This window comes from Natrix helvetica, assembly GCF_964273705.1.
Source record: "Natrix helvetica genome assembly, chromosome: 3".
Classification (NCBI taxonomy): domain Eukaryota; kingdom Metazoa; phylum Chordata; class Lepidosauria; order Squamata; family Natricidae; genus Natrix; species Natrix helvetica.
Genome location: NC_138549.1, coordinates 110,855,972 through 110,879,311, shown reverse-complemented (window position 1 = coordinate 110,879,311; position 23,340 = coordinate 110,855,972). Strand labels below are relative to the sequence as shown.

General features: G+C 41.9%; 1 protein-coding gene across 3 annotated transcripts in view; it reads left to right on the top strand.

The window, feature by feature from the left end:
• The window catches only part of ZFYVE9 (zinc finger FYVE-type containing 9), a 53,935-nt gene that overhangs the window by 17,464 nt on the left and 13,131 nt on the right, over positions 1-23,340 (top strand). For all 3 annotated transcript variants that reach the window (XM_081947242.1, XM_081947241.1, XM_081947243.1), the window contains exons 5-13: positions 809-908; positions 2,744-2,920; positions 3,337-3,506; positions 9,301-9,424; positions 10,668-10,790; positions 11,517-11,672; positions 15,460-15,684; positions 16,705-16,787; positions 18,324-18,428. In XM_081947242.1, the coding sequence (XP_081803368.1) occupies positions 809-908; positions 2,744-2,920; positions 3,337-3,506; positions 9,301-9,424; positions 10,668-10,790; positions 11,517-11,672; positions 15,460-15,684; positions 16,705-16,787; positions 18,324-18,428 (1,263 nt within the window). The remainder of the gene's footprint in view (positions 1-808; positions 909-2,743; positions 2,921-3,336; positions 3,507-9,300; positions 9,425-10,667; positions 10,791-11,516; positions 11,673-15,459; positions 15,685-16,704; positions 16,788-18,323; positions 18,429-23,340) is intronic.

Below are 23,340 nucleotides of genomic sequence, written 5' to 3'. Positions count from 1 at the left end.
TTAACAGTTATGATAGTTGCAGCACCCTATGCTGCAATCATTTGTTTGCCATTTGTTACTTTCTCTGCTGATTCCCCACAAGCAAAGTTAATAGGAAAGCTGACAGGAGGTCACAAGTCATGCCTGCTAGTCCCACTGCCTTTTCACTCACCCATGCATCCACCCACCTGTCTGTGCTCCTAAGCAGCTAAGCATGTCTCTGTAGCACCTGCCCATGGTGCTTACTGATGGTACTTAACCACTTGTTCCACTACTATTGCCTGTTGGCCTGCTTTCCTGGGACTTCCATTTCTTTCCACATTGTGATAAAGTGAGGCCCTCACCTAACAACTTGTATGATCCTGGGATAATGGCAGTAAGCGAGACTGAATTGGCAGTTATGACAAAATTAATTTTTCAAGTTTATTTCAAGCCAACAATATATGATAATAATCTGTTTTAAAAATATTTTCTCAAAGAATACAATTGAATGAAAAGCTTTGTTTAAGACAGAAATTTCAAGAGCAAGTCCATTTTCTGTTATAAAAACTTTTGGAGGAGTTTTGTCAAATCACTATTTTTTAATCTGATTTGAGTTGTTGCTGTGGGGGGAAATTTTGTTAGAAAATTGTTCAGCTTAAAACATGTATAATGTATAATATATGTAATGTATAATTTAATATATAATAACTTTTACATCAAGCAATTTTGTTTTATTCTATCGAAGAAAAAAATAGAATATGCTTGTGTTGGAACTACAGATAGAGCATTCTGTCCAAATGATTTTAGTTATATGAATGAACATATATTTTTTCTTATTTTACTTAAGGTTTTCTGTGCCGCGTGCTGTAGTCTGAAATGCAAATTGCTATATATGGATAGAAAGGAAGCCAGAGTATGTGTAATTTGCCATTCGGTACTTATGAATGGTAAGTAATATACTTGAAACAATACTCACATTTCATTAGTTTGTGGTTAATGGAGCCTTTCTAATGTATGAGTGAGGGCTGTTACACTGTGCTGTCCAGTGTAATTTATTTGTATAAGGACATATTTCTTCTGCTTTGTAGAAGTAGGATATGTCAGGAGAAATAAAGGTAAATTGAAAGCTTGTGAATGGCATAGTTAAGAAGTATGTATGGTAAAACAAGAAAATGTGATCAAAACTGAATGGGTATTTAATGAGTTTGGATTGAGTGATCACACAGAGTGATGAATGAAGATCACATCACACAACCACACAAGAAACAGCAAAAGTGAATGAATTGAGAAAAGACTGAGAAAGGTGTAGTTGGTTGAAGTTTCTCAGAAAGAAAGAGATGGGAAGTTTAAAGAACAAAATGCAGTACAGAAAATATATAGACATAGTAGAAGCCAAGATATTTTGCACAGATGGGAAGGAATGGAGAGAGATATTAAATGGCTGTGGTGTAAGCTAGATTTGGCTTTATTTGCTTTGCTTTTCTCTCCTACCTTTAACTTCTTTTGCTCATTGCTTCTCATTCGTTTTCTGCACTTTCCATAATGGTGCTTACCCAGAAAAGGAATAGTGCAATGGGTATGTATTTTCTATAGTACTTGTCATATATGTTGCCCTACAGTAAATTGGATTGGATCCACATATTTACAAATCCAGTTGTCAGTTGTAGAAACTGACTTTGACTTGTCAAGAATGAAAAATATTTATCACAAAGTACACATTCTGAAGGCCAGCTACCACTATTTTGACACTCTGAACTTATAGCTGAAGTTTCTAGATCTCCTCAAATATAGTTTTGTACGTTTAAAAAGATAAACATTTAAATGTGCATAGCATAAGCATATTAATTCATTTCATATACCCAAAGTGGGTGGAACAATAAATAGATTTAATAATAAATAGTGTTAACTACATTTGACATTAATTTAATAAATTAAAATAAAATGACACTTAAGCTGATATCAGTCATGCATGTGCTAATGCCCACCTGATTGGATTACTGCAGTGTGCTGTATGTGAGGCTACCTTAGGAGATCATCTGGAAGTTAGCTACAGCTGGCATTAAATGAGGCAGCCAAGCTCCTACAAACACTGTTGAATTACACCTATATATTACACCTATAATATTAAGTTGTTATGTTTATTGCCAATAGGTTGTAAATTCTGTTCAAAAGGTTAGTTGTATTAGCATGGTATCTATACTCATCTACTGTATAGAATGCCTTCTGAAATTTCAGGGACCTGAAATAGAGATGAAATAGCATACCCTCTCTGTATGGTATTTCTATGGAATATTCTCTTTACATACTTAATAACTCTGTGTATACTTAACACAATTTTTAGTGTCGTCCCACCTCAGGTTCTCCTCCTCTGCTCTACCAGCTTCTGGATTTCTGGCTTCTTTGTATAAATATTGAAAAGAAATCTTGTAACAATCTTTACTACATAAGGACAATTTTAATCATAATTCATCAAACATTGTTTGAAAAAATCTAACAAAATTGCTGTTAAAAATCTGTTATTAGTAGTCTTGGCTCTGTGATTCTAGTTTCATGGCGCTAATGATTCCATAATGGTAATCTGAAATACTTAACTCCTTTAACTTAAACACTTCCTTGCTTTGTTCGCCTTAACTTTAGTTCCTATGGCTAATGAGTTCATCGTTTGTTAGGCTAACATACTTCTGTATTTTTAATAAAAGGAAAACAGTGACCTGTTAAATTTCATCAATAATAATGATTACATGATAACAGTTACCTTTTTTGTATTTTTATCTTTTCTTAGCTCAAAGCCTGGAGAATTTGCTGAGTGCCCCTAGTCCGAGCCCCAATCCTAACAATCCTGCTGAATACTGTTCTACCATTCCTCCCTTGCAGCAAGTCCAGGCTTCTGGAGTGCTGAATTCTCCACCACCTACAGTTATGGTCCCAGTGGGAGTCTTAAAGCATCCAGGTGCTGAAGGTACGGATCCTTGACAATGTAAGCCTCCCTGGTCAGTCCTGTTATTAATTTTAATCACCACATAAAATTTAGCTTAGGCCAAAAATACCTGATTTCAAGCTAACCTTGGATTATGAGTTTTCTCAGCAAATAATTATGCCTCTTCTTTAAACCATGAAATCTAGGTGACAAATGATCTCATGGGGTTGTATAAGTCATCTTACATATGTATGAGTGATAATTAAAACATATCTGCAAAACCTACCTGGGATGCAATTCAAACTTGTGATGTTTGATTAATTGTGGTCTTGGAACCCTTACAAATATTGTTCAGATTGTATTAGAAAATATATTTCTGTATCACTGCTTTGCACTTAGCTTCATTTTACCTTGTGCATGTATTTCTTTCATAAAGCTAATCTCATCTTTCTCTATAGTGAGTCAGCCTAGAGAACAAAGACGTGTTTGGTTTGCTGATGGGATCTTACCCAATGGTGAAGTTGCTGATGCAGCCAAATTAACAGTGTCTGGAACAAGTTCCACTGGAGCACTTGCAGTATCACATGATCCAAGCAAGCCCATAAGCAACAACACTTTGCCGGAAGAGGTGAATGACTGCCCTTCTTTATTATATATTATATTATATTGTGCTAGTCAAATGGCACGGGAAAGAGAATGCATTAGATTTCCTTATATACAGCGTAGAGCCAACTTGACGTGGTTAAAGCACTAGATGAGAAACAGGCTGTGTCTTCTAAACTGGAAAGCACCCTCTCCCCCTAAAACCCCCCTCCCAAAAAACATGGTTAATAGTATGTAGTTTGAGCACACCTGAGCAGCAGGGGAGATGACAACAATAAAATTAGTAATAATAAAAAAGGCTGCATGACTCTCGGTGACCCTGGGTGGCTTATAACAAATCAATAAAAGATAATACTAAGAGAAGATGGCAAGCATGATGGAGTGCCTCACCAAAGGCCTGAGTGAACAGCTATATCTTCGTGGCTATTTTAAACAATAGAAGGTAAAGGCCATCTGGATCTTTGGGTAAGAGCAGATCCTATTGCAGAGAAGTTGCACTTCCATTATCTTCATAAATGACATTGTTTAATTGAAGGAACCTGGAGTGTGCCAACTCTGCATGATCAAATCTGCTGGGTATATGTTATGGGAGACAGGTAATTCCTAAAATAGCCAGGCCTTATGCCATGTGGGAGTAATAACTTGCACCTTAAATTGCAACAGAAGCAAACGAACCAATGGTGCAGCTTGCAAAACAGAGGTGCTACATGGACATACAGAGGCATGTCCATTATTGTTTTGTGTCACTGTATTCTAGAACTGTTGACATTTTTGGGTGGTCTTCAAGGTAGCCCCATGTGAAGCACATTGAGCTGACTAGAGGAAGAGTGATCCTTGATCTAGGAAACAGGACAACTGGTACACCAGATGGAGTTTTGCAAAGGTTTTCCTTCCTACTGCTGACACCTACTTGTGAAGCAGGAGTTGTGAGTCCCAGAAGTCCCCCAGATTGCATATCATCCTTGAAGGGAGAAGTGCTACTTCATCCATGGTGAAAGATGGAATATCCTCAGATCTGGGTGGCCAATTCAGATACAGCCGTTCAATCTTGGTAGAATTGAAACAGATGGGAATGAGAAATTAAAGAAAATGACTTCCATTCTTTCAGTTTAACATTCATGGGAACTCTAACTCATGTTTTGTATATATTGTAGAAATAAATTGTTTTTGTCTCCATTTATAAGGAAGATGATTCTATCATAGATATATATGAATACTACTACTACTACTACTACTACTACTACTACTAATAATAATAATAATAATAATAATAATAATAATAATAATAATAATAATAATAATTTTATTTGATTAGCCGCAACCCTCTCCCGAAGGACTCGGGGCGGCGTACAATCAAAACGGATAAAAATACACATAAGACAAACATATATACAAAAAGAACAGAGACATATACATATGTGCATGGAGGAGAGTTGACTTATAAGTGAAAGACAATTAAAAATACAATTTAAAATTCCCTTAATTAAAATTACTAAATTAAAAAACCCATCAGGAGCGTTACGAAGTTATGGTTGAGCCAGGCCAGCTATTTGGAAAAGGTGGGTCTTGAGCTTGACACGGAAGGAGCGGAGGTCAGTAGTGGTCCTAATATCCGGGGGGAGGTCATTCCACAGGGCTGGGCCCGCCACAGAGAAGGCTCTGCTCCTAGGCGCCGCCCCATGGCACTGTCTGGTGGACGGCACCTGGAGAAGTCCCTCTCTGTGCGAGCGGATGGGTCGTAGGGATGTATGGGGCAGAATATGATCCCGCAGGTAACTAGGTCCTGAGCCATGGAGCGCTTTAAAGATCGTAATCAAGACCTTGAAACGCACTCGATAGACCACAGGAAGCCAGTGCAGCTCGCGCAGGAGAGGTGTCACATGGGAGTACTTAGTACTCCCCATAATCACCCGCGCGGCCGCATTCTGGACCAACTGCAGTCTCCGAGTGCATTTCAAAGGAAGCCCCATGTAGAGAGCGTTACAGTAGTCCAGGCGAGACGTCACCAGCGCATGGGTGACTGTGCGTAAGGCGTCCCGGTCCAATAGGGGGCGCAATTGGCGCACCAGGCGAACCTGGTGGAACGCCCCCCTGGCCACGGCTGTCACATGTTCATCCATGGACAGCCTGGCATCCAGGAGGACGCCCAAATTGCGCGCCCGCTCCACGGGGGCGAGTTGAATGCCCCCAATGGCCAGAGACTAGTTGTTTTGATTCTCTTACATAAGATCTTACTGCAGTTTTTGTACCTTTTGTTTGTAAAGTCAAGATTAGATTAAGTTTTACTTAATTTAAATTATTTGATATAGACATCACCAAATTCCAATTGACTCTGGGCAACATGCAATAAAACCAACAGAATAAAAAGAGAATACTGTAATTATCAAAATATCCAACAAAAAATTATGGTGGATCTGATTAGCTATGCTGTGCCCACACACAGAGACCCAAAGAATCCTTATCCAAGGTCTGGGGGAAAAAGGCATTTTAGAATGCTGGCTAGGTGGGAGTTACATAGATAACAGGTTGAATCTTGCTCCAGAGGGCAAGCAAGATGACAAGGTATGTATCTAGGCCCTTGATAGATGACATTGTTTAATTAAAGGGACTTGAAGGCTTCCAACTCTCTTGGCTTGAACAGACCAGGCTGAGATAGATGATCCCTCAAGTAACCAGGCCTTTGACATACAAGATTTTATAGGGTAGCAGTGATTATCCGGGAAGACTTAGAGCCGAGAGAGTTCACTGTGCCGCAGACATCCGGGTGTGAGTCCCTCGTCGTGAGATGGGGCCCAGGGAGGCAGTTGGGCCTGCTGATAGTATACCTGGCTCCTCGCTATACTTCAGCGGCCCTGCCCGAACTCCTTGAGCTGATCTCATCGGTGGCGGTTGAGACCCCCAAACTTTTAGTGATGGGGGATTTTAATCTGCCGTCGATGGGAGAAGCGTCTGAGGGGGTTCGGGAGTTCATGGCTTCCATGACAGCCATGGACCTGACCCAGTTAATTCAGGGCCCTACTCACGAGGGAGGCCACACCCTGGACCTTGTTTTTGTCTCGGGCCAGTGGACGAGTGATCTGGGAATAGGGGATCTAGACACTATTCCCCTGTCATGGTCGGATCACTCACTGCTCCGGCTGGACTTCCCTGGTGCTACCCCCCGCCGCGAGGAGGCGGAACTGGAAGGTATTAGATGGTTCCGCCCCAAGCGCCTGATGGAACCGGATAGGTTCCAGACGGAACTTGGGCCACCTCCTGTGGACCTGACCCGCCCCCGAGTGGAGGACCTGGTAGTCGCATGGAATAGTGCGACTACCGGGGCCCTAGACCGGGTGGCGCCTTTGCGGCCTCTCCTGCGGCGACGAACCACCCTGGCACCTTGGTTTACCGAGGAGCTAAGGGTGATGAAACGCCACAAGAGACGCCTAGAGAGTCGTTGGAGATCCTCCCGCTCCGAATTTGACCGAGCACAGGCACGAGCCTATTTGAAGACGTACCTTGTGGCATTAAGAGCGGCCAAACGTCAACATTGCGCCGCTCTTATTGCGTCTGCAGATAACCGCCCTGCCGCCCTGTTTCGGGTGACCCGTTCCCTCTTGTTTGAGAGACCACGGGAAGCCCCACTACAGGGCAGAGCAGAGGAGTTTGGGAATTATCTACAGGACAAAGTCGCTCAAATCCGGATGGGATGGACCCCTTTCAGTGGTTCAGTAGAGACGCCCGTTGCGAGTCTTGAGGGACCGCTTTGGGAGGAGTTTGACTCGGTTGCCATCGAAGATTTGGACAGGTTGCGTGGACGTCTGCGACCCACCACATGTTTATTGGACCCGTGTCCCTCCTGGCTTGTACTGGCATCCTGGGAGGTTACGCGCGACTGGCTCCTGGGCCTGGTGAACGCCTCGTTGGGTGAGGGGTCTCTACCGGCCGCCTTGAAAGAGGCGGTGGTGAGGCCCCTGCTCAAGAAGCCTTCCCTGGACCCAACGGACCTAGTCAATTATCGTCCAGTCTCCAACCTTCCTTTTTTAGCGAAGGTTGTAGAGAGTGTGGTAGCACAGCAGTTCCCACGTCACCTGGAGGAAAATGATTATCTAGACCCGCGCCAGTCCGGCTTCCGACCCGGGCACAGCACGGAGACGGCCTTGGTCGCATTGGTTGATGATCTCTGGAGGGCCAGAGATAGGGGTTGTTCCTCTATCCTGGTCCTATTAGATCTCTCGGCGGCGTTCGATACCATCGACCATGGTATCCTGTTGCACCGGCTAGAGGGGCTGGGAGTCAGGGGCACCGTTTTACGGTGGTTTGGCTCCTACCTCTCTGGTCGGACGCAACGTGTGTTGACAGGGGAGCAGAGTTCGACCCGGAGGCCACTCACATGTGGAGTGCCACAGGGATCGGTGCTCTCGCCTCTCCTGTTCAACACATATATGAAACCGCTGGGCGAGATCATCCGTGGTTTTGGAGTGGGATATCATCTGTATGCTGATGACACTCAGCTATACATTTCCACTCCGAACCACCCCAATGAGGCCGTCGAAATGATGTCCCGGTGTCTGGAGGCCGTACGGGTCTGGATGGATGGCAACCGACTAAAACTCAACCCTTCCAAGACGGAGTGGCTGTGGCTTCCGGCCTCCCGGTTCAACCAGGTGCTTCCATCTCTGGCCATCGGGGGCGTCCAACTAGCCCCCATGGAACAGGTGCGCAATTTGGGCGTCCTCCTGGATGCCCGGCTGTCCATGGACAACCATGTAACAGCCGTGGCAAGGGGGGCGTTCCATCAGGTCCGCCTGATGTGCCAATTGCGCCCCTTATTGGACCGGGATGCCCTACGCACAGTCACCCATGCGCTAGTGACGTCTCGCCTGGATTACTGCAATGCTCTCTACATGGGGCTTCCCTTGAGATGCACTCGGAGACTACAGTTGGTCCAGAACGCGGCCGCGCGGGTGATTATGGGGAGGACTAGATACTCCCCTGTAACACCTCTCCTGCGCGAGCTGCACTGGCTGCCTGTGGTCTACCGAGTGCGTTTCAAGGTTTTGATTATGATCTTTAAAGCGCTCCATGGCACAGGGCCTAGTTATATGCAGGATCGCATCCTGCCCCACACATCCCTACGACCAATTCGCGCACACAGAGAGGGACTTCTCCGGGTGCCGTCCGCCAAACAGTGTCGGGGGGCGACACCCAGGAGCAGAGCCTTCTCTGTGATGGGCCCAGCCCTGTGGAATGACCTCCCCCGCAACATCAGGATTACTTCCGATCTCCGCTCCTTCCGTGTACAGCTGAAGACCCACCTCTTTCAATTATCCGGCCTGGCTCAATCGCAATCGTAATTTTCCCATTCCTCCAAACTGTTTTTTAAATTGTCCTTAAATATTAATTTTTTGGGTTTTTACAATTGGGGTATTTTAAAGCTGATTTTTAACTGTCTATTGATGTAATTTGTTTCCTCCTCCGTGTATGTATGTGTGTTGTGTATGTATGTACGTTTGGTGTTGTTATATATTTTTTATGTTTTATGCTCCATTGTACGCCGCCCCGAGTCCTACTTGGAAAGGGAGCGGCTAATAAATCCAAATTTATTATTTATTATTATTATAGGTTATGACCAACACCTTGATTTCACCTGGAAGTATGCAGGTAACCAGCCTAACTTCTTGGAGCTATCACATGGGCATATTAAGGCATGCTCATCCCTGCCTGCACTTTGCATTCTGGACCAGTTCTGAGTGGTCTTCAAAGGAAGGTCCAGTCATAATGTGAGGAGATTAGGGCTTGACTAAATATACACCAATGTTTTTTGTTAAATCTTGTAGACTGAAAACACAGTTGCATTTTCAAGAAATATAACTCAGGTTGGAAGTCCAGTTGGCAGTGCAATGAATCTTATTCCAGAAGACGGGCTTCCTCCAATTCTAATCTCTACTGGGGTAAAAGGAGGTGAGTGATGAGTGCTAGCGTATAAATGAAAAATGCAATATTATATAGAATGCAACTTTCTATAATACAGAACTTTCTTCAAGCTCAGGTTGTCTTTTAGTTAGTGGTGGATAAGGGTATGCCTAATGAGGTGTTGATATTTGTTTTACACAAGTGGGAGTTATGTGGTAGCACTATATTGGTTAAAGTACTAGAAATCATTGGAGAATATGGAATGTTCATTGAGTATAAAAAATTAAGTATATTAAATACAAAAAATTAATTACAAGAAAATATATCTTTGTTAATCAGCATAGCACCAATTTCTGTGATAACTTAACAATTGTTTAAATTATTCTAGTACTCACACGTACTGTTTTCATAGCTCTTGAGGTTTTGCTCATCTTAGTTTTTCAGATCCAGACATTTTAGAAATGTCATCTATTTATGTTTCCCACGTCAATGTTGTAGGATAGTTTTACATAAAAACTAAGAATGCATTAATTAAACAGTTAAAAGTAAATATTTAAAACCCAAAGCATACATGCATGCATATTTAAAATCATCATAGTTGAAACTTCATAATTCCCAGATGGGAGAATATTCTCATAGAGAAGGCTCTCTTCTGCATAATCAACAGCCGACTAAGTATAGTTTGTGATAGAATCGGGAAGCTTTCCTGAGGAGACTTTCTAAAGAGATCTAAGGTTAAAAGAGAATTTATTCCAGGTATAATCTAGCAAGTTTTTCATAACTTGCAAAACCTTAAATGTGATAGAACAGCTAATAGGTAGACTGCACATTTGTTTCAATACTGTTACATTTCGTATATTCCAGTCTTAATCTGCCATTCAGCAAACAGCAAAAGTTGGAATTTTAAAAAGCAGAATAGAAAGATTATTGATGCCTTTGAACTTTGATATTAGCGACTCCTGAAAGCAATGTGGATAGCCAAGAAAACAAAGTGATGGATCATCAAACACATCAACTCATAATTCTCACTTGAGGCCCAAATGACCAGTCTCATGTTATGCTACTTTCAATCAGGTGTTGGAAAGAAATTCCAAATGACCTTGTTCACCTGGCTAAACATTTGGTACAGATGCTTGAATTTGGATTCCTCACTCCCTACCCAGAGGATGGAGTTGCATTTGATAGCCTGAATTTCTATTTCTAATACTATTAGTCTAACATAATAGATTTTCTTGTACACAAAACCTTGTACATTTTTCGGCAAATGATACATAATCTTTCTTTGTTTTAGATTATACTGTAGAAGAAAAACCATCTCACATATCAGTGATGCAACAGCTGGAAGATGGTGGCCCTGATCCTCTTGTATTTGTTTTAAATGCAAATTTATTGTCTATGGTTAAAATTGTAAATTGTAAGTCCCAATTATTTGGAGTAGATACAGTATATCTATTAAGTACACTTATGCTCTGTTATATTTCTGCTAGCAAACAATTATTCTTCATTAATGGTGGGCATGTTCTTAGTAGGTACTGTTAGCCGAGTTCAGAAAAAGTTTGTCGGATTTTTGGGGGAGGAGGAAATTAGGGACACATTTGGAAATTTTAAGAGTCTGCTTATATTGGTAATATTGATTTCTTGATTCAGGAAAATGGCAATAATGTAATAGAGAAGAATCTCCATTTAATGTTCTGAATAATAATGAAATTGTTAAAATCCATTTCTATTATCAAATGTGTAAATTGGTTACATCTGATAAAATTTCATGATTTTTAATAGTTGCCGTAGAAAAGATGACATTAGGTTAGAATGCAATATTATGTGGCACTTTGTAAGTTTCCTTTTTAAAATATTTTAATTAGAAAAATAACAGAAGCAAGAAGAATTAAATACATTTAGGTGTTATTAATTATTGTGTTGGTAGCTTTTATTCTGTACTTTTATTATACATCACTCAAAGTCTTTACTAGGGCAATACATAAATATTGTAAGTAAATAAACTCCTGACCATCCTGACCAATGTTCCTGATCCTTATACATACCTCTTATGCTATAAAATATTTATTTTGATAAACAAATAGCATTCTATAGTGTGTGAATGCACTTAATACTTTAAAATTGTTTTGGTTATTTTTTACAGATGTGAACAGGAAATGCTGGTGCTTTACTACAAAGGGAATGCATGCAGTAGGCCAATCAGAAATAGTAATTCTTCTCCAATGTTTACCTGATGAAAAATGCTTACCTAAGGATATTTTTAACCACTTTGTGCAACTTTATCAAGATGCCTTGGCAGGTAAAAACTGTGGCCATTTAAAAAAATATGATGATTGATGGCACCTTTTAAAAATGGTTAAATAGTCCTTTTGAGATTTTGAACCCATTTGGAATATTTGAGGAGATTGGAAGCATCCATCTTGAAATAATTGCCATAGGGCAGTGATGGGGAACCTATAGCACGCGTGCCACAGGTGGCACGTGGAGCCATTTGTCAGGGCACGTGAGGCGCTGCTCTGTCAGCTGGCCAGCGCGCATGCGTGTGCTGGCCAGCTGAGCTCATCCTTTTTTAAAGCCATTTTCCCCCTCCCCAGGCTCCAGAGGCTTTATGGGAGGCTGGGGAGGGCGAAAAGAGCCTTCCACCCCCCCGGAGGCCCTCCGGAGGCTTCATGAGCTTCTCTGAAGCCTCCGGAGTGCAAAAAACCAGCCCTACGGGCAAACTGGAAGTTCAGGAACGGACTTCCTGTTTGCTCGGAGGGTTGTTTTGACTGCTCCGGAGGCTTCAGGGAAGCCGCCTGAAGGTCCCTGAAGCCTTTGGAGTGCTTGGAGGGTCGTTTTGACTGCTTCGGAGGGCTTCCGGGGGGGCAGGGAAGGGTGTTTTCGCCCTCCCCATGCTCCTATAAAGGCTCTGGAGTCTGGGGAGGGCGAAAAAAGCATGCAAAAATCGGGGGGGTGTCACGCCTGTAGTGCGCGCATGCGCACTGGGGGGGGTCGCTCATTGCATTATGGGTGCGGCATGCCTGCACATGACCCCCCTGCACTCCCCCCACTTATGGCACGCAAGCCAAAAAAGGTTCGCCATCGCTGCCATAGGGTATGTCCATTTACAAACTAATGGAACCATTTTATTACATCATGAACACTTTCTCCCATTCTTTACTTCTATTATTTAATTGTTTACTACATGCAAGAAAGTAATGAAGAATTGGGGCAACATAGCTACTTATATAGCTACTTTACAAAGTATTCAGTTAAATAGCACACATTTCTAAGCTCCCTTCTAAGATTGGTAGCACAATCAAAGTGCTGGCTCATGGAAAGAAAAGAAAAAGAAAGAAAGAAGGAAGGAAGGAAGGAAGGAAGGAAGGAAGGAAGGAAGGAAGGAAGGAAGGAAGGAAGGAAAAGGGAAAAAAGAAAAGGAAGAGAAGGAAGGAAAGAAAGAGAAAGAAAGACACACAGACAGACAGACCCCCTCTGGATTAGCATTTGCATCTTGTATGTTTGCAGAAAACTCAAGAGTCATACATGCAGGTTGTTGTTTTTCTTGCTGAAAAAAGTAATTCTACCTGTGAAGGGAGCCTTAGAGACAAATTTGAGAAACATGATTTGGGGATGGAATAATTTGTAATAGCCAAATTTTACCTGGATAGGATTCAGTATTTTACATTTCTTTAGTTCACACAAGTAAATTAATTCATGAATTATGTGTTGGATTGTAAAAAGTATTGCTTTGTGAGTGGATGAACTTCATGATTCATAACCACCTACATACATTCATTTAGTAATGCACAGAGCATACTTAATATCTATTTTGACATTATAATATGCAAGAGAAAAGAAAGCATTAGATTAACCCAAAGTTTATCACAATCAGCTTATTATCTGGCACAAACGCAATAAATCTAATTATTGCATCATAATAGTTTTTCATATATAGAAAATTTGCTTAGAATAGAAGTATTATCCATAATTATATATACTTTTCAATGGTTTAAAAGAAGGCAGGATTGGTAAAGGATTTTCATTATAACAAAGGGATTTTTTTCCAGCAGTAATTAGGCTACTTTGTGATAAAAGTATCTGTTAGATACTTTGTAATACTTTGTGTTAGAATATTATACCACATGTCTGTGCTACTTTATTCCTGTAAAGTTGTGATATTTTCTACAGCAACCCTAGAATTTCTCAACGTGTACAAAGGAGCTCAAGTATCAAATGTTCCGAGGCAGAAAGTTACTGATTCTTCCTCTTAAACTTAAACTTTCCTGATGTTCCCACTATAGAAGGACATACCCAATTATATCACCTGGACTATTCTCAGAATAGAACTAGGCTACGACTAATCTAGCCCACAGACTCTTCTGTGGTGAGGGACTTGTCCAAATGTGAATATTGAGTTAAGGTTCCTCTGTCATATTGAAACAATTCCAGGTCCCTTATTGGAATTTCTTAAGTTTCTGTTTGAGAAAATAAGAATAAAACTTTAAACAAATGTTTTCTTAATAGAAATGATTTGCATTATTTGCTTTTTTGAGCATATATACCTTGAGACAAATATGTAAAACTGTCAGTGCAGCAACTCAGATATGGTATGCAGATATGTGTATTTTGTTGAATGAATTGCCAGTTGGGTTTAAGCTTCTCTCTTTCCAAAATGTCATTCCAAAAGGAATGCAAGCAGCACTTTACTGGAATTAAGATGGGAAGTAAGAAATAATTTTTTTAATAGTCAGGATTCTAAAATGTAATCAATTAAAAAAACATATATATATATATATATATATATATATATATATATATATATATATATATATATATATATATATATATATATATATATATATATATATATATATATATATATATATATATATATATATATATATATATATACACATACATACATACATACATACATACATACATACATACATACATACATACATACAGTGATTGGATTGTTTGAACCTGATAAAATTTATGATGTATTACAGAATAGTGCCAGCTTGCATTCTCTTTAGATTGTCATTTGGCTATATTAAAGTTTAGTTCCTGCCTCGAAACCAGTGAACTCTAGTTGTTTTTTGAGAGGAGGGAGCGTTATTTAAGAGTGGAGTGGAGGAAGTTCATCTTGCTTCTTGTCTATTACTGGGCACTATAATGCAGGGATTTTATTCCGACAATATTTTACAAGGCTTTGGCCATAGAGTGAGTAGAAATAGATACAACACACTAGCACTTCCTAAATAATCTGGAGGAATCACTTTAGATTTATGACCAGCATACTTGTGGTATAACAAGTTTTCTTTTTCTCTCTGTTCTATCAAATCGCAGTGAGTTGTAACCAGAGTTGTATATCTTCTTTATGTGAACTTTTTAAAGATTATTATGTAGACTCCTTATGTCTACTGTAATGAGTTGACTGTCATTACTATTTTAAAACCAAGCTAGGTGACAGTGCCTAACCAGACTAATTTGGAATCAAAAGCTACGTTGTACCTGGTAGGCTATCAGGGTTGTAAGCAAGTCTGGGAATCCCAAAAGAAGCCAGTGGCCTTTATTCTTTGTTCTAATGTAAGGGATACATTACTTCAGTCAAAGTATTCTTCAGTATGTGGAAGTTCTTGTTTTCCAGCTTATTAAGTGTCAGGCTAAACTTGTATGTTAATGGATTGTTAGAAATAATAATTAAGGGTGATAACTAAAGCAAGAGAGCGTGAGAGGTTTAATGAATGTATTCATAACCTAAGCATATGTAATTCATATATTTTATTTTTATACTTTTCCTAAATATTAAGATGCTCAGATTCCAGTATCAGCTGTCAATCTTCTAGATACACGAATAACCTTTTTGGAGTAATATTGTTTTGAAATACAAATGATACAGCATGTTAAATGTTGCAATGTTAAGTGAGTAAAGACTGATTTGCTTTTGCTTTAGTATGTTAATTAAAATTTAATATTAGTCTGTTTTAACATTAAATTATTTATTTTGTTCTTTGATCATTAGTAGAATAAGATTATATGCAATTTTCTGTTTTGGTGGCATATGTACCGCTAAAGTAACCATACTTTTGATTTTGTAGGAAATGTTGTGAGCAACCTAGGACATTCATTTTTCAATCAGAATTTCCTTAGTAGCAAGGACCATGGTGGTTTCCTATATGTTACACCTGCGTATCAGTCACTGCAGGACTTGGTGCTTCCCACCCCACCATATTTATTTGGGATTCTTATCCAGAAATGGGAGACTCCCTGGGCTAAAGTCTTTCCAATCCGACTCATGCTAAGACTCGGAGCTGAATACAGATGTAAGTCCTATTTTCAAAAAATTAGAAATATTTCTTATACTACTTTGGAAAAACCTATGGAATGACACACAGAAGAATTTGAGTCTTTTTTGGGTGGAAACACTTTTGGTTAATAACATTTTGGTTTTTTTATTTTGGCTCTATTCTATGAAAGGAGTTTCTTTTGTTCACATAAAAGGAACCGGGTATGATTCCAACATCAAATTAAGCTAAATACAATGTGCTTGCATAATATGTTCTGTGAACTAAGCCACATTGTTTGTACAGTGTGGTTTTATGACTTAGCTTGGATGTGTGAATCCAGCAAATGATACCTTATTCAGCAAAACTGACTAGGGCAAATTGTAAGTTAATCATTAGATCAACGTACTATGTGGACATAGGTTTTGATTTTTCTTGACTTGAATCTAATAACTTAAATTTTTCTTTCATTAAATTTTTTTTAAAGTTTTAAATAAATAATATTTCATGTTTTTTCTGTATGTGTGCTTATTACACATTTATTATTTATTTATTACACATAAGAATTGCAACAAGGCAAATTCAGTTATAGAGCCAATTATATTAATAGCATATTTATTAATGAATATAGGGATAGAGACAGTTTGTTTTCTGGCCTCCGTTTAGTGTTTCTTTTGTATATGTAATTATTGAAGAGACAAATGAAACTTAAGCCAATGTAATGATTAAATATGGATAAAAAGACTGGTACTTATTTGCAGTTGCTGTGTGTAAATAAATACATAGCAAGTGCTGCTGCAAAAAGCAGATATTTTAACCCAATATACCTCTGGCGTTTTAACTCAGCACAAGGAACATTTGTTTTAATAAAAATTCTTGCTTAACCGGGCACTAAAACGATATGATTCCAGTTGCCTATTTATGTGTGATAATATAATAATAGCTATTCTTTTAATAAGCTTGTTAATCTTCTATATCTACTTTTCTAGCAACATATACAAAGCTGTTTAAGTGAACATTTCAGAAACTAATTATGATTTTTGGGGGGTTTCTTTTTAGTATATCCATGTCCACTTTTCAGTGTCAGATTTCGTAAGCCATTGTTTGGTGAGACTGGTCACACTATTATGAATCTTCTTGCAGTAAGTGATAATTACAAATATTTGTTTTTCCTTTGCTCTGCTATATTTAATTAAGAAACTCTGTATGTTTTGGTATTCTCATTTACATATACAATTATGTTAAAAATTCCAGAATTGGATTACAGGCTTTTTCTTTTATTTGTGTATATATTATTAAATATATGACCTTAAACATATCTTAAGACAGCGATGGCGAACCTTTTTTGGCTCGCGTGCCACAAGTGGGGGGAGCGCCGGGGGGTCGTGTGCGGGCGTGCCGCACCCATAATGCAATGCGCGACCCCCCAGTGCGAATGCGCGCACAACATGCGACCCCCCCCCCATTTTTACATGCTTATTTCACCCTCCCCAGGCTCCAGAGGCTTTTTAGGAGCCTGGGGAGGGCGAAAAGAGCCTCCCCTGCCCCTCCGGAGGCCCTCCAGAGGCTTCTGGGATCGTCCAGAGGCTTCCCTGAAGCCTTCGGAGCGCTCAAAAGGATCCTCCGAGCAAACCGGAAGTGACTTCCGGTTTGCTCGGAGGGTCGTTTTAAGCGCTCCAAAGGCGTCAGGGAAGCCTCCGGATGGTTCCTGAAGCCTTCGGAACGCTTAAAACCACCCTCCGAGCAAACCGGAAGTGACTTCCGGTTTGCTTGGAGGGTGGTTTTAAGTGCTCCGAAGGCATCAGGAAAGCCTCCGGACAGTCCCTGACGCCTTCGGAACGCTTAAAACGACCCTCCGAGCAAACCGGAAGTGACGGTCCCTCCGGACGGTCCCTGAAGCCTCCAGAGGGCCTCCAGGGGGGGGGCTGGGGAGGCTCTTTTCGCCCTCCCCAGGCTCCTCTAAAGCCTCTGGAGCCTGGGGAGGGCGAAAAATGGTTTTTAAAAAGGTGAACTCACGCGGGCCATAGGTTCGCCATCACTGTCTTAAGACTTGAATTGTATCTTCCTATAGTTAAAGATATACTGCTCATATTAGATGCACTCATGTTAAGATGTAAATAAAGGAAGAGGTTTTTAATGGTATTTCTAAATTCAGAAGATATAGGTATGCTGCCTAAGTAAAACTGTTGCTTTCTGGAACCAAAATAATACTTTGGGTGTATCTTTTTTTACATTTAAAAGATTTGTGCTAAATTTAAATTCATTTATGCTAAACAAATTGTGTAGTCTCAGTATTCCGAAGCAGCATTTCGGAAGGAAAGTTGGGTGGGAGGAAATAGCTAGTCACATATGGGTACTATCTTTCTATTATCAGGTAAGCAAGAGGCATCTTGTTTCACTCATCAGGTCAATATCTTAATTTAATTCTGTTGTACAGTTGTCATTTAAGTATCTCACTGGAAATGATTTGTTATCATTTATATATTTTTGATTTTTCATATTGCCTCTGAAGTCAGCTGTATGTTTTGCTATTATTTACAGAATAATAAGAAGGCAATTGTTACAATAGAATTTAATGCAGTGTGTTATTAAAATATTTCTGTAAATTCATAATATATGAAATGTTAAAGTTTAATTATGATCAGCAGCTATCATTTTGGTTATTCTCTGTGTGGCAGGACTTCAGGAATTACCAGTATACATTACCAGTTGTCCAAGGCTTAGTGGTTGATATGGAAGTCAGAAAAACAAGCATAAAAATTCCCAGTAACAGATACAATGAGGTATGTGGCATAAATAGATATAAAAATAGTTTTGAAATAGACTACAAAGTTTTATTAAATAAAATTCTTATTGATATTACTGTTGTCTAAGTGCTTATTTTAAAAAATGACTTGCTTTACTATACAAGTAAATCCTTTTTGAATTAATTTACCTGATAAATATACTACCAAATAATTAATAATATTTGTGTTTTAAAGACTGTCGGAGAAAAATATATAAAAATAATTTAGCATTACCTTTGGCATGATTTTGCTAAAGGTTTCCAATGATGAATTAAATTTGTGAACTGTTTATTGTTTATCTATAATCCCATAGTACTGTGTCCCTTAATGTAATCTGAATATTTAAACTCTGTTTAAACAACACCCAAAATTGCCATGTCACACATTGAGTCACCAGTCACTATATTTTTTGGGGGGTGGGGGGAGTATGTGATGCTTAGAATTAGTGAATAGTGGCACCTTTTTTGCCACAACAATTTCAGCCAAGCATTTTCCATGCCTGTTGATCAATCTTACACATTAGCTCATCTTGGAGGTAGTTAGACCTACAGTATTGTTTTTGGTGCTTCAAGTCATTGGTATTTGTGGGTTATATTGCATGAATTATTCACTTCAGTTCATGCTACAGTATTTCAAATTGGTTAAGGTCAGTCATTCCAAAGTGTGGAATTTCTTGTGCCTGGACATTACATTTTAGTGTAAATTTACTCATGCATTTAAGATTGTAGTCTTTCTGAATGACTCACATGTATTTAAATGTTATCTTATCAATGGATAAGATAAAGTCATATTGTCCTGTAGAAATTGCAGATGCAATCTAGAAGCCATTGTTTCCCTTGATTACTAGCAATTTTATTTTCATCATCATGCATTATGGTTGGTATGATGGTCTATTGTTAGAAAGCAGTGTTTTGTTCCTTGAATATGGATCAAGAAAGAGCAAAGCCTCTGGCAGTGATACTACTGCCATTTCAACCGTGTGAGCACGATGATATTTTTTTGAAGTTTGCAGAAGTCTCTTTTAATCAGTGATTCACTTCCACAAGCCTATTTCATGAAGAGTAAACTCTAATTGTGAGACCTCTCACTCGGAGTCTCATAGCCATCTGATTGGAACATTTAACCAATTCAGCCTTTGTAAGAGAATGACCGTTGTCTTACCTGAACGGTCGTTCTCATGGCGCTGCGGAGAGTCCAAGGAAGGGTTAACACAGCCTGTTTGCCCATGGACTGAGTAGATTTCCCCCCCTCTGGCCACGCCTCCTTTGCCTCTTCTGGCTCAGTTTTAAAAACGAGGTCTTGTCCGACGAAGACGTCCTCAGCTCACACCTGTGTAAAGATACAATCTCGGAGCTAAACAATTACCCTGGGTGGGTCTTGGACTCTCCGCAGCGCCATGAGAACGACCGTTCAGGTAAGACAACGGTCATTCTCCATAGCGCTGCTTGGAGAGTCCAAGGAAGGGACATGCTCAAGCTATGGTGTCCCAGGGCGGGAAGAAGTGACATTGTCCGGAGCCTCAATAACCTTCTGTAATACTCTACATCCAAACGAGGCTTCGGCAGAGGCAAAGGAATCGATCTTGTAGTTTCTAATGAAAGCCGTGGGAGACGCCCACGTGGCCGCTCTGCAAATGTCCAGAATAGATGCTTGAGTCGCCCAGGCCACGGTCGTGGCCGCACTTCTGGTGGAGTGTGCTGTTACACGAGGTGGAACCGGCTTGCCCTGAAGGTCATATGTCATCTTAATGCAAGCCCGCAGCCACCGACCTATGGTTGAAGATGACACCTTGCGACCCAGTGAGCCTGGCTGAAAAGACACAAAGAAGGCCTCGGAGTGCCTGATGTCCTTAGTTCGTTTCAGGTAAATGCGGACTGCCCTTCGCACGTCCAATTTGTGCCACCTGCGCTCCTTGGAGTGTTGAGGGCTGGGACAGAAATTCGGGAGGATAACCTCCTGAGACCTGTGAAAATGAGAATTCACCTTCGGCATGAAGGCGGGGTCTAACCGTAGGATGACCCTGTCTGGGTGAATGATGCACAATTCTTCCTTGGCCGAGAAGGCCGCAATCTCAGATACCCTTCTGGCTGAAGTAATGGCTATGAGGAAGGCAGTCTTAAGAGTCAGATGTCGAAGAGAGACCTTCCTCAAAGGTTCGAAGGGAGCCGCTGTCAATGCCTGCAGGACAAAGGGTAGGTTCCAGGTCGGGTACCTGTGCACCACCTGGGGTCGAATGTTGTAGGCCCCCTTCAAAAAGCTCTTGACCTGAGGATGGTGACTCAGGGATTGAAGCTGGTGTCTGGCTAAGATGGTGGATAATGCAGCAACCTGGCGCCTGAGTGTGGCTGGCGCCAGTCCTTTGTCCAAGCCCTCTTGTAGGAAGTCCAATAACTGAGGGATGGACGCTTCCACACTGTCAATGTCCCATTGGCTGCACCAGGAAGAAAAGGCAGCCCAAATCGCGTCATAAATGCGAGTAGTGGCCGGACGTCTGGAAGCTTGGATAGTTTTAATGACGTTGTCTGAGAGGCTCTGGTCTTTCAGAAGCTGCCCCTCAAGTGCCAGACGGCTAACTGCAACCATTGGGGCTCTGGATGGTTGATGGCCCCCTGACGCAAGGATACCTGGTCTGGAGGAATTTTCCACGGTTGTTCCACAGACAGATCGACCAAGTCCACGAACCAGGATCTCCTGGGCCAATGTGGAGCCACCAGAATGAGCTCCGCCCCCTCCTTCAGCAGCTTGTAGATCACCTGCGGGATCAGAGGGAGGGGCGGAAACGCGTAAAGAAGACCTGGAGGCCAGCTGGACCTCAGGGCATCCGTCCCCTCCGCTTGCGCTGACTTGTAGCGGGAGAAGAACCGCTGGAGCTGTGTGTTTGCCGCCGTGGCAAACAGGTCGACCTGTGGGAAACCAAACCTCCTTACCACCTGTGCGAACAGGTCCGGATGAAGTTGCCACTCCGAGTTGTCGATGGTCTGACGGCTCAACCAATCCGCACTCACGTTGCTGGTTCCGGAGATGTGATCCGCCCTCAGCGACGCTAAGTGGATCTCTGCCCATCGTCCTATGGCCTCCGCCTCTGACATGAGTCTTTTGGAGTGGGTCCCTCCTTGCCGGTTCACGTGAGCCTTTGTGGCCACATTGTCGGTCAGTAGCAGAACGTGGTGCCCCTTCAGCTGTTCTGCAAATCTCCTCAGCGCAAGCCGGGCTGCCCTGAGTTCTAGCCAATTGATGCTCCGGGCTGCCTCCGCGCTGGACCACCTTCCTTGCGCCAACTGACCTTGGCAATGCGCCCCCCAACCGTAGAGACTGGCGTCGGTCGTTACCACGATCCTGTCGGGTTCTCTGAATAGGCAACCCTTCTCCACTGCTCGAGACTGCCACCAACTCAGAGACCGAGTCACTCTTGGTGGGATGCGAACTTTCCTGGTGGAGTTGCTGATCTTTGCTCTTTGCATTGGAAGCAAGAACCATTGCAGTTCCCTTGCATGAAGACGTGCCCAGGGAACTATGTTGAGGCAAGAAATCATGATCCCTAACAGTTGGGATAGCTGCACTACCTGCCAGGACCTGTTCCTGCAACACAACCGGATTCTGCTCCTGAGGTTGCGGATTGTTTCCGGAGACAGGGACACCTGGCAGGATACTGAGTCTATTATGGCGCCCAGGTGTTGTATACGTGTGGCAGGAGTCAAGTTGCTTTTTTCCATGTTTACGGAAAAACCGTGGTTCTGTAAGGTGTGGACTGTGATGTTTACATCTCTCACCGCTTGCTGATGAGTCCTTGAGTGGATGATGATGTCGTCCAGATAGCACTCCAGGCGGACTGGAAGCTTGCGCAGGTGGGCCGCCACAGCTGCAAGAAGCTTCGTGAATGTTCTGGGTGCAGAAGAAAGTCCGAACGGAAGCGCCCTGTATTGGAAGTGCTTTCCGTTGTAACACAAGCGCAGGAACTTCCTGTGTGCGGGATGGATGGGCACATGCAGATACGCCTCCTTGAGATCGATGGAGGTGAGCAGATCCCCTTGACGCATGCAGCTTAGGATCGACTGAAGAGACTGCATTTTGAAGCGCTTGTAGGCCAGATGTCTGTTCAGGCGCTTCAGATCTAAAATGGCCCTCCACCCCCCTGAACTCTTGGGGACCAGGAAGAGAATGGAGTAGAACCCCCTCCCTTCCTGTTCTGGAGGAACTGGCTCTATTGCGTTGATCTGCAGAAGATGATCTATTTCTGCCTGCATGAGAGCCCTCTTTACAGGGTTCTTGGATAGTGGGCAGCGAACGAAGGTTCGCGGAGGGAAGGATAGAAACTCCAAGGTTAGACCCCTCCTGATGGTGTTTAAGACCCACTTGTCCAAGGTTGTTTCCTCCCAACGGTCTGCATAGAATTGCAGGTGGCCCCCGATGGGAGGAGACCCCAGACGGTCACTTCCCACGTCTAAACTGACGGTTGTGGGAGCCCCCACGAAAGGGCTTCCGAAAGGACCCTTGATTGGATTGTCTGCCCCTGGAAGAAAAGTTGTTTCGTTCCTGGGACCTGTCAGAGGACTGGTTAAACTGTCTCTGGGAGGAATAGGAAGAGGTGGAGGCCTGGGCACCTTCCTGTGCCCGAAAGGCCTGTTTCCTGAATGAGCCCTGACCTTTCCTGTCATGCTTCCTGAAGGTGGAAGGGAGAATCTTCCTCTTATCCTTAGTCTCAATTAGGAATTTCTCTAGGGAATCCCCAAAGAGGTTGTCCCCTTTGAATGGAGCTGAAGCCAACTTCCACTTCGCCTTCATGTCCGCCTGCCAGTGCCGGAGCCAAAGCAGGCAGCGAGAAGTGATGTTAGACGCTAGTGCCCTGGAGGCGAATTTCGCTGCATGCAGGGATGCATCAGAGGCATATTCCACAGCCGTAATGATCTTG